Raw genomic sequence first — 12,163 nt, 5'->3', positions numbered from 1 at the left:
CCACTGGAATTGGTTTCCTCCAATCGGACGCGTCGCCTTCTGACAGAAATTATTATGAATTCTTGCACTGCAAATACTTCGAAAAATTAAGAACATCATTTCTGTCAAAAAAAATGGTTTAGTGTACATTTTTCACATTGGCGTAAAAAAAAATGGAGCTAAAACGATCCATTCGATCGAGAATCTCAAGAAAACTAATTTCTATAATATTCATTGTTGATACTTTTATTTGATTAGATTTTTTATTTCATTTTAAATACCATTGAGATTTAAATTTATTGCCATTATCTGTACCTAATTTCTTCCTATTTTCTCTACTGTTATATTCAATTCGGTATTTTTAAAAACTATGATATATAATAATTAATACGTAAATAAGAATTAATTTTTTCTCTTTGCGATTTAATTGATATTTTTCCCGACGCATAGTAATAAATATAATATAAGGTCGAAAATAACGAGGACATATCTTCTTTTCTTTTTATATCTTTCTAAAAAAATTCCAAATGCGGTTTCACTTTCTCATTATTCTCTTCTCATCATTTCGCGGCGCAAGGCGAGAGATATATTCGCGCCAACGTACATATACATGTTCTGTTCGCTTCTAATATAGCGTGTTACTTTAAGAAAGCTTCCAGAGGAATGTTAAAGAAAGATCTCTGTTATCTACCATTGATTCGTATACATCACCTAGAGACTAATTAATTGCTTGCTCGACAGATATTTTGCAAAAATTGGATCGGTCATTTTTATTAGTATTCTGAAAAATTTTTATTATCAGGATGATAATAAAAATAACCCATCCAATTTTTGAATTGTATAAATTTTTAATTGTATATATATCGTTGATTCTTTCTCCTCTCTTTGGTGTAAATCAACTTGAGATAATTATTAATGAGATATTTACACGATCACCAGATATTCAAAAATTGAATGGATCATTTTTTATGATTCATTCAAGTTTTGAATATCTATATCGAATACCTCATTATATTATCTCAAGTTGATGTACACGAGAGAGAGAAGAAAGAATCAACGACTGATATACAATTAAAAAGATCTTCCGACAATATATATTCCTGCAAATGTTAAAGAAAAAATGTTGTCCTGCACTTGTACTCCTGAAAAAATGTGCACTTTATTCTGATAGCTTCCATAATTGATGATTAATCCGTCTGTTTATTAGATCCCTGTGCAAAACCGAATGTCTTTAGAGAACATAATAATTTCAACATTATTAGAAATTTCCATGCAGTTACATGTTTATAGATTCCCTGTAAATCGCGGTATATCCTGCAATCGAGTAACAACGCAAACCAGAACAGTGGATTATCGTCTTAGCGATTATATCATTATATCGACCGCGTTTCTCTTCAGCTCGTACGAGTAGAGCTGATTCGCTCTCGAAAGTTGTCGCCTCGTTTGAGTGTGTGAACGAGAGAGAAAGAGAAAAAGAGAAGGAGAGAGAAAGACTCTTGAATTGCGCCTTGGTTCCCTCGGTTTCTTTCCTCGAGCTGAACGCTAATTAACAATTGTGCTTATAAACTGCTCACCACGTGAACCTAATTCTCGATCCGTGCACCGGTGACGAAATTTTTTTTTACTAAGTAAGAAAGTCCTCCGAATTCGAATGATCCTGCGAAAGCTTTGTCTTGTAGTGAGAGAAAGTTTCTCACCTTCTTCCTTTTTAATCGATTCGCTTCGCTAATTTTTTTTCTTACCGCGGCTCTCAACGGATTACTAGGATTTCTTTCGGTCGACTTCCATTCGGAGTTCTCTCGAAATGAAAGGAAAATCATTTCTCCGTTTATTTTCATCGTAATGCCAAGTTTTCGAGAAAATTGACACGGAAAAATTAATTTCAAAAATCTCAAAAATTTATGGTGTTCTGGAGATTGAAAAATTTCATTAAATGCCAGATTTTGAATGTCCAAGAATTACATTATTAACAATTACAACTTCCAGGTGCACTTTCAATAAATTTCAATCTTTCAGAGATTCAAAGTCTAGCGCGCTGTTTCAAACATGTGAATTTTGAAGTTTGTGTAAAGACTCGAATTTGACATATAATTAAAAATAAATTTCCAGAGTTATTAACAAAGATATCAATCATAGTTTATTCTTTAAACGTCTAAATTTTTTTAAACTCGAGACTTATCGACCTTTTCCATATTTATTTTAAACGTGACGTTTTTAAGATTGAAGAATCGTCACTGTATATAATTAAAATTCGTGTCGAGATTCCATTCCATAAATTATGATGTTAAACGCGCCTCGTGTAGTTCCTCAGCATCTGCTAGACCGCACATCACTCGCTTTTCCCCTCTCCCGCGCTATTCAACGATCACTTTCTTCGAGATCGCTTCGTACCGAAGGATCCGCTCTTCGCGTCGCGCTAATCCTACTCGAGGATCGATTGGCGTCGCCGAAGCCAGTCAGGCTATGCGGATTCATAGATCATAGTGATCGGTGTGGTGATCCAGCGCGGATATTCTCGATTTCGCTGGTGATGTATCGTTTTCGCAGTGATTTGCTTGTTCTGCTGGTGGTCGTTCTAGCGGAGGCACAGTGTGCCATGATAAGAATTATCCGAGAGGATCATTTTAGTAAGTAACTCCTCGAGACATTGTAATTTTCCTTGCAATCTTTTACCAGGAATGTTTCTTTTCTTCAGTGTAATATAGTCATAAGGAAATATATAATAAAATTAATATTTTATTTAAATTTAATATCTTTAAAAGTGTCGTTTTTTAAATTTAGCTTTTTCTCAGTAGTACTTGACTAATTAGACAAATTTTATATCTATTTTTGAGCAGCTAATTCTTTACTTAATGATGCGTATATATTGTTAAATATTTGTTATATAAAAATGTGCTTGGCGTAAATTTCTTATCTTTATAAGATTTTTCCGTTAAATATTTTTTCTTTCTTTTAAAATTAGAATTGTCATCATAATCTTTTAAGAATATGTAATTTTTTTTAATTTACAGTTTTTTCTTGATTTCTAAATTGATTTTGTATTGTCACCACTTTACTGTTCCTTATACATATATTTCAAATTTTAAATGAAATTTAATAAAATTTTAGTTTCGTCGAATTTTGAATCTGCGACACTTGAAAAAATTATACATCCTGTATATTTTGATTTGAAATCTTCCTTTTGGAATATAGATTAGCTTTGGATTTTAGATCAGTAGACCTTACAACTTCGGATAGCTGGCATGTATTTAAATCTCTAAAATGTATTTCGTATTTTATTGCATTCACATGATAAAATACATTTCAGAGATAATCACGAAAATCCTATGTCCTGTGCGTTACTTTTATCCACCGATTTACTCACAAATCCTAGACGTTTAAAAGTTCCTGATGTATAGCTCGAATTGCATCGTACTCTTAAATCTTACCCGAGTGTCCCTGACGGCGTTACCTTTTTTACGCTACGTGAAGTTCGTACATCTCGCGACCAATGTGAAAACATTAAGCAAACACAAGCGGCTTCGGATAACAGAGTGCGGATGTCCAGCAGCGTCACAGAGGCAGCCGCGATCGATTGTCTCGCCGAAGGTCCATCAGCCGCGGGACGGCGGCGTCTCGTTGTCGACGACCACCACCACCACCGGCCGCATCTTCAACGGCAAGCCCAGCCGGAGGGGCGCGTGGCCCTGGCAGGTGTCCCTTCAGCTGTTGCACCCGAAACTGGGCTTCATAGGCCACTGGTGCGGCGGTGTGCTGATCGACCCCAAGTGGGTGATCACCGCCGCGCACTGCATTCACAAGTGAGTTTGATATTTCTACAGAATATCTACATGTATATAGATAGAAAGTTACTTTGCTATACTTCATTTCACAAGAAGACGTGCCGAATTTTTCAATCAATTCCGTTTTAATTTCCCTAAAACTTCAAATTATTCGAGCAAGCTTTTCTCAATTTTCTTTTCTTTCCCCTCATCAAACTTTCGTTAATTCAATATCTTACAAATTCATTATATCCTATTAACTCTAAAATTATTAAATACTCATTGCCGATATTTAAACGGATATTTCTACCCCAGATTCAATCTCTTTTCGAGTATATTTACCTTATGCTTCGTATTCTCAAGTGGAAATTTACTTCAGCGAACTGTTCAATTTGCCCATCGGTGCGCTATGGACGGCGGTGGTCGGCGAATGGGAATTGGACTCAGGAGGACGCGGATCCGCACGCCTGCCCGTCGAGAAAGTGATCCTCCACGAGAGATTCAATAATTACGTGCACGACATAGGTGAGTATCCTTGTATCTCTATAGGTATGCCGGTATAAATAATCTGAAAAATATTCGACAAAATCCAGTTTTCGTCAACCCAAAATTTTAACAATTTAATTCCCGATCGAGAACTCCCATAAAATTAAAATTTTATCTTAATATACTCCTAAATGAATTCTGAAACCGGAGAAATCTCTCGCGAGCCTCTCTTCTGGAGTCCTGAAAGAGATCTTGATAGAGCTCTCGCTGTTACAGCCTTGTTGAAACTCGCCAGGCCGGCGCCTCTGTCCAAGGTCGTCCGCACTATCTGCCTACCCGGGCCCGGGCAGGAGCTCAGCGGCGGTCATGCACAATGTGTGACCTCCGGCTGGGGCCGATACGGTCCCTCGCCCTCGCTCTCCACCGCACTTTTGGAGGCCAGTGTCCCGCTTCTGAATTTGGAGGAGTGCCTGCAGGCTTACGGTACCTCGGTGCCCATTAGAAAGGGCCACCTCTGCGCCGGTCAGATCGACGGCTCCTCCGGAAGCTGCGTGGTAAAAATCTCTCTCATTTTTCTAGAAATTAATTCGTTCGAGAGCTATATGAAATTTTTTCTTAGAACTCTTCATGTAATTATTTTTCCGAATTACTAAGTAAATTTCAGAATTTTTCAAAATTTCTGTAATTTTACAACTTAGAAAAGCTTCTCAGATTTTTTTAATACAAATTAAAACACTTTTGAAGTGTCGAGAAAGTCTACATCTTTTTAAGAATTTTTTATAGTCTGAATATTTAGTTTCTGAAATATCCTAAGATTTCTCATTCTGTCATTTTCAAAGAAAACTTATAAAGTCTGAAGAACTTCAAAATTATTAGAAATCTTCATAAAAATTGAGTATATAAAAAATTCTTACAAATCTAATTAGTTATGAGAATTTCTTTACCAGGAATGTATATAGAAAATAACCATCAATAACCAGTTTTCTCAAAGACTGTCGAAAGTGCCGATTTTTATTTATTTATAAACCACGCACGATATAGAACGTTTTATCATTGAGCGGTGAAACTTGATTCACCCTGTATATAATCCATTCATACAAACGCGCGAACGCGCGTTAATACATGCACGCGCCAGACACCGAGAGTAAAACGAATCGCTCACAAACACGTTTTATTATCTGAAAGCGTCGATTTGTTGTTAATTACGTCGCTCGTGCACTTTCCCATAATAAAATTGATCGCACGAGCGGCGGCGCGCGAGCTCACGAGGATTTGTGAAGAGAGAATTACTACTGTACTAATTGATTTGAAATTTTCGAATTCTAAGTGTGCGTAAAAGCCCGTATTTTTTTAATATAAAAATCCACAATATTAAACATTTAAAGTAAAAAATTCTGGATGATAATATATGTATTATTAATTTTATATATCAGATGTATATTTGACTTTTTTTATATACTTAATGCTTATTTGCCTTTTTGAAAGATATTAGAAGTATTAATAATATTTATTGGCACACCTACATAGTAAATTTATATAATAAATTGATCATGAAAGTTTATTATATATATGGTAAGTTTATTAAAAAGTATTAAAAGTATTAAAAGTATTAAAAGTTTATTAAAAGTTTATTAAAAGTATTAATTTTGTTTTCTACAATAATTTTGCTGAATCTATGAATTATTTAATAACAATTGATTCTTGTTGCATCATCAAAATAATGACGCTGCAATAATATCACAAATTTATTAAATATATAATTTAATATATTACCTATATTAAATTAGCAAATGAGAGAGAAATTTATACTTTAGCAAATTCCTATTTCAACGAAAAATTGCAGGGAAACTTAATAAGATTTTTTATTTAATCGGTAAAAAGTAGATGTTATCGTATAATATCGTATAATTCAATAACATACTAATAATAAATTATAATATTAAAATTTGACCACATAATGCACAGCAACCTCATTCATGTAATTAACTGATTCTTACCTTTTTGTCCTAATCCTCAGGGTGACTCCGGAGGACCTCTGCAGTGTCGTCGTACCGATGGCGCTTGGCAGCTAGTCGGCGTCACGTCTTTTGGATCCGGTTGCGCCAGGCCGGGCTATCCGGACGTGTACACCAAGATACAGCATTATTTGCACTGGATCAACAAGACGATCGACGCCAACGACGAGGAACGATGAAATTTGTTCCTGTAAATACCGATGATGTAAATATGCTATTGTACAGCGCTAAAGCGTATGTAGTTCCTTGTATTTGTATATATAGTCTGACTTCACGCACATTGTATATTTGTATACTAATTTTTATTGCACATAGAAACAATTTGTATTTATTGTATATGTAAGACTGTGTGCGTGGAAATTATTTAGCGCTTTTTCTATTATATTATCGCGTAGTTTAGAATTTTATTATATATTTATGTGAAACACGCGTTATTTTATTATTTATTTATAGGTATTATTTATATAATAGGAGAAAAGTAAAGTATTTTTATATTCAGTTGATTAAAGACGGTACGCAATATATACAAATTTATTTGATAAGATTATTTTGTAGGGCGATAATATAATAGAAAATATTCCATTCTTATGTACAAGGTGCATCATAAAGTGATCTCCGTTTTTACGTGGCATTTCATGTAGTGTGTTTACATTTGTTACAATTGTACATTTGCGTTGTGTATTTTATATATTTATAAGATATATACTTGGAAAAAGAAAGTTTCAAGTATACATGAATAAAAATTCGACCGAAAACGGATGTTAATTTATAAATATCTGTATCTATATGGACATGTATAATATATAGGTCACGTTGTGAATCGAATAAAAATAATAAGCCGGCTATAGAAAGCTGAAAACACTAGGATAACGACGTGTAAGAGCTTTTTCCGCAGCCGCTTGTAATAATCATTTTATTTACAGATTGTAATCATAAGTATAATATTCGTAAACGATCCAGTCGATTAAACGTCGAGGAATCAAAAATAAATAAGATGATAGGTCCCGAGGATCGTAAAGATTCTTTCCGGTACATTGGCCGCGGCCGGTTAAAACTTTCACGGTTACTCATTCAACCGGAAAAAGATGAGACGATCTCGTTTCAAATCACTTAAATTATGTCGGTGAAACATGAATTTCTATCTCATTCTATAGTCGCGAAATCACGCGACTCGTCGAATGTAGTAAAATTCCTTCGAGTTTAGACGTCGCGTTTGAAATTTCCTTAAAATCCCCTGCCCTGTTAATTATGTGTAGGATCCTCGCATCCGCGCGAGTCCGTTACGCGACTTTATCTTATAATATATGTCAAGAGAGTCGAGCAAATAAATTACAACGTGATTAATTATTCCGTAAAGCGCCTGCAAGATGTACGCACGCTACAATGTTTTAATAAACGCGACTGCATGATGACGCCCATGGCGCGGCGGTAGACGACGGAGTCGGAGATATTGATTCACGAAGGACATACGCGTGACACACTACGAGAGCATATTCGATTACCGAGCTTAATTAGCCTCAATTATTAATTACAGGTGCGCTGCGCTTCGTGCGTGCCATTACGTTCCGTTGCGGGGGCGTGTATTACGACAACTCGTAAAGCAAATAATTCGAATAACAATTAAAGAGTATATGCTAAAGGCATTCCCAGAGACATTCTGCGAGGGTGTACCTTCGACAGTCTTCAAATATCTATTAATTAAAATACTGTTAATAATACTGTTGATCTACCATTTTAAATTAGAAATGATGATACATCCCTGATAAAGAAATTCATGATATTATTAAAAATTTTTCATATTTTAAACTCAAAGATTTCGGAAAAAATATTTTAAATTTCTTCAAAGTTTACAAGTTTTCTTCGAATTATAGACTAAAAAATTTTAAAATATTTTAGAATTTACGTGTATAAAAAATTCTGAAAAGTTCCAATTCATATAAAAATCTTCTGATATGATCTAAAAAGTTACAAAATAGAAATTCTAAAAAATTTTAAATTTTTTACTTAGAAAATTATGTACAAAATTCTGAATCTTCACGAGAATATATTTTACATATATTTATACATATAATGGTATCAAAAAGAGAATTCAGGATTTAGAGAGCAGGTATAATATTTGTCCAACTAAATAAGAAATTAACAAGAAGTTTAATTAATATATGTAAATATTCTCGTGATATTTCTGATTCTGTATTTAGTGCTGCAATTTTTCTATCATTCTTCTTTACACGCAGATTGTGGAATTAGAATAAAAATAGACTATGTCTATGACAGATTAAATTTGGAGTACAATATGGTGTTTTGAGATAGATGTATCGCACTCGACATATAGTTACGCAATAGCAGAAACAGCTTCTCAGAATCGAAGTCCTTATATAAATGTAGATATCCTCCGTATCCATTCTCTCGTGGCAAATGGCTTTTCTTTCTAACTTTCAAGACACACATCTCCCTATATATATACATATTTCTATTCACTCTGATATAACGCGATGACGGAATAAGACCAAGCCACGTGTGCCGAATGAAACCGATGAAGTAAATCAGAGATGCTGCTTCCTAGCTGCTACCTCATGCTTATCTTTGCACATTTTCAGCAAATTACGTTTCAGAATCTTTCATTTTTCTGCCAAATTTTTGTCTAACTATCTCTGTTAATTAACGACGCCATTAGTTGATGAGAGAAACGAGTCTTGGGGGAGAGAAAAAGGAGTGTCTCATGATATATTAATCAACTTCTACATCAATTATATTTGATATAAAAGATACTGGCATACACAATTTCAAAATCGTATAGAAGATACCATATTCGGGAAATATTTATACTCCAAATCTTTTAGAATCTTGAATCGAAAGATAGAATTTTTTTTTAATTCTCAAATCATCAATTCTCTTGGAGAAAATTGCTCAAAATTGTACTCAACGTTATAATTTACGTGATTTAGGTCGTGTAATATTTTTGAATTCTCGAAAGATTTAACCTCGCTTTATCTCGAGTCTCAAAGATTTTTTTAAATTTAGAACGATATCTCGAATTCTTGCAACCGCGGTATTTTAAATCACGATTATATCAATCGATATCCTCACGCGGAGGAGAACAGATAATTAATCATTCGCGTGTAATCCCGCGTTCTCACGCGTGATTGCATCGAGAGTACATTTTGCTCTGTCGACGCCAGATATGCGAAAGTCCACACGCTATATGGGATTAACTTTGGTTCTGCGCGAGAAAAGATAATATCATAATATCCACTGCGAATATTATCTCTTTACGATTGAATCATCGCGGACTGCGCGCGCGCAGCTCGCGCGTGCGGTTTCCTCTTCCCCGTCGCTATATGTGTGTGTGTATGTGTGTGTGTGTGTGTGTTTCGCGATTCGTTATTTAGATCGAACACACTTCACGTGCGATCATGCAGTGTACTTTCATCGCACGGAAGAAAGTGAGAGAGAAACCTGGTCGATGAGAGAAAAGAAAGAAAATGGGATAGCGTGCATTTCGGCTGGGAAGATGACGCTATTCGAATCGCTATATAATATAATAACTATAAACATCTCGCGCACGTGACTTTTCTATTTTTTTTTTTTTTTTCATTGAAATTGCGAAGAAAAATTGCCCAATAATATCGATATTCGCGCGTGAGAAAAATGTAGAAAAGCGCACGCATGCACGTCGTTCACACACAATTTTTGTAAACATAGAAAATTAAATTTATTTATATTTCTAAATTTACCTCAATCTTTAGAATAAAATTATTTAAAAGTTAATTTTTTAATTTTTATATATTACACGTAATTGACGTACGAGAAGAAATTTTTAATTTCAAATCCTAGATCTGTCTTTAATTAATCCTTATATATACATCCTGCGTCCAAAATAATGTAACATATTTTCGAGTGTATAGCAGGGAAGAGAAAAACAGCGAAATAATTTAAAGATTCGCATACGTGAGAAAACACCAACATTGTCAAATTATCTTGTATCTTGATGCAGTTTAATTAAATATTTATATGTGAATCTTGACTTTCAATTCAAGTAAAACTGCGCGTCAAATATATTATATATCGTCGGTCTTTTAAAACACGACTCTAACCTAAATCCGGAGCACGTACATTATCATCACATTTTAATTGACAAAGCAATTTGACAATTTTTGGTGCTGATCATATATCTTTTAAATCCTGTAAAATATTACAGGTAACTATTAAATATTGTGAAAAATTATTACCTCGCCCCGGGAAAAAAGGCAAACAATTCCAAAAGAAAAAAAGAAATCGTAACGCGATTCAAAAACGGAGGCCTGCGGAGATGGGGAAACAAATCTCGCGTAGCGCGATCGAGGAGCTCGGACAGAAGACACGAATTCTCATTCCTCGGCCCGGACCAGGGCCAGACGGCAGACGAGGACGCGACGCCGCGCTTGTGTCCGATTGTGTCCGCTCCGACATGCGCACGAGGCACCTCCAGTCGGACCGTGGCCCGCCGCCGCCGCCGCCACCGCCGCCGCCGTCCCCGCCGAGCCGAGGGAGCTCGAAGGGAGGCGAAACGCGAAGCGAGGCCAACCACGGCTTTAAAATGGCCACTCCTGGTGTCGCGCGTGCCACGCGAGGCAACGTTACGCCAAAGTCCGGTCGTCCCCGTTCCGCGCGAACGTGAAGAGCGAAGTGCCCTCGGCGTGTGGTGACCGTCGCCGCGTCCGCGTCCTCGTCCTCCCCGCCCGGAGGAGACCGCGCGTGAAAACGGCGGAGCTCGGGAAACGGAGCCGAGAGCGGAGCGGAGCGGAGAGAGCGAGAGCGTGAGAGCGGCGGCCGTGGTCCTCGGCGTCGCCGTGGCGGCGACGCTCTCGTGACGTCCCCCCGGCGGTGACACTTTGACGTCGGAGCGCATCGGACGCCTGGGTGTCCTCCTCGTCGCGTCCACTCCGGATCGACCCCGAGCAGCGTCCCCATACCGTCGCGCGCGCGGCGCGACTCGCCGAGAAGGGAACCTCCCGCGGTGAGAGAGACGGTGGTGGAGCCATCGGCGACGCTTTCGTGGCGCCTCAGTGACCTCTCGGTAATGCCCCGGCACTTCGCCTGTATTTTCTCTCTCTCTCTCTCTCTCTCTCTCCTGTCTTTTTATTTTCCTCCCTTTATCCACGCATACAACAAGTCGCGCGCGTGGATCGTTCCCGAGCGCAGCGGGCCTTTCACGAGGGTGCCGCGCGAGCGTGCGTGAGCGTCGCGACACATTGGCGACGCTCTGTCGCGTTTCATTGTCGCCTAGCGGAAGATGGGATCCCCAAGTCCCCGCGTTCGAATTCCCGACGTACGTCTGTCGGGCGCGCTTCGGAGCGATCCGCGTTTCCGCGCAAATAAATATATAGACTTCTGCGCGAAAGGGAAATTCCGAAGCTGTATGCGAAATTAATTCTGATTTTCTACTCCGTTTGTTCCTCTTTTTTTTTTTTTTTCAATACTCCACGGAGGCGATACGCCGATGAGACGCGTAGACAGGCGACCCTCCCATCGATCGCGGTTTACGCTAACCCTTCTGAAATTCATGGAATGTATAGTGTATGTACATGTATGTACAGTACGTTACAGTAGGAGCAATTAGTCAGTTTGCATGATCGCTTTATTGCATACCCAGATTTTATCGGTAAAAGTAAATAAAATTAATAGTCTCGCGCGCGAGACTATTAATTTTAAAATCTATTTTATTCTAAAGTCTTCAGAAACAAGATAACATTTTTGTAGGATATTCTACATTTAATTTAAAATTAAAAATTCAAAAATCATATTTTGTTAAAGAGGAATTTAAATTAATACTTGTTTATTTTTTATTCTTTTGATAAATTTTTTGTATTTAATTTTGTGATAAATATTTATTAATGTTTATGGTAATATTTATTTCTCGGGTACTACATATAAGCAAAGTCA

General features: G+C 37.0%; 1 protein-coding gene across 1 annotated transcript; it reads left to right on the top strand.

Moving 5' to 3' along the window:
* Positions 1 to 2,037: 2,037 nt before the first annotated feature.
* LOC105456788 (chymotrypsinogen A) lies at positions 2,038 to 6,420 on the top strand. Its single transcript, XM_011701089.1, has 5 exons — positions 2,038 to 2,606; positions 3,530 to 3,779; positions 4,120 to 4,265; positions 4,503 to 4,780; positions 6,244 to 6,420. Exons 1-5 carry the CDS (start codon positions 2,258 to 2,260, stop codon positions 6,418 to 6,420), a joined length of 1,200 nt encoding a protein of 399 aa, XP_011699391.1. The 5' UTR covers positions 2,038 to 2,257.
* Positions 6,421 to 12,163: the final 5,743 nt, after the last annotated feature.

Source organism: Wasmannia auropunctata, unplaced genomic scaffold, assembly GCF_000956235.1.
Source record: "Wasmannia auropunctata unplaced genomic scaffold, wasmannia.A_1.0 LD335556.1, whole genome shotgun sequence".
NCBI classification, from domain to species: domain Eukaryota; kingdom Metazoa; phylum Arthropoda; class Insecta; order Hymenoptera; family Formicidae; genus Wasmannia; species Wasmannia auropunctata.
This window is presented reverse-complemented; position numbering and strand designations above follow the sequence as displayed.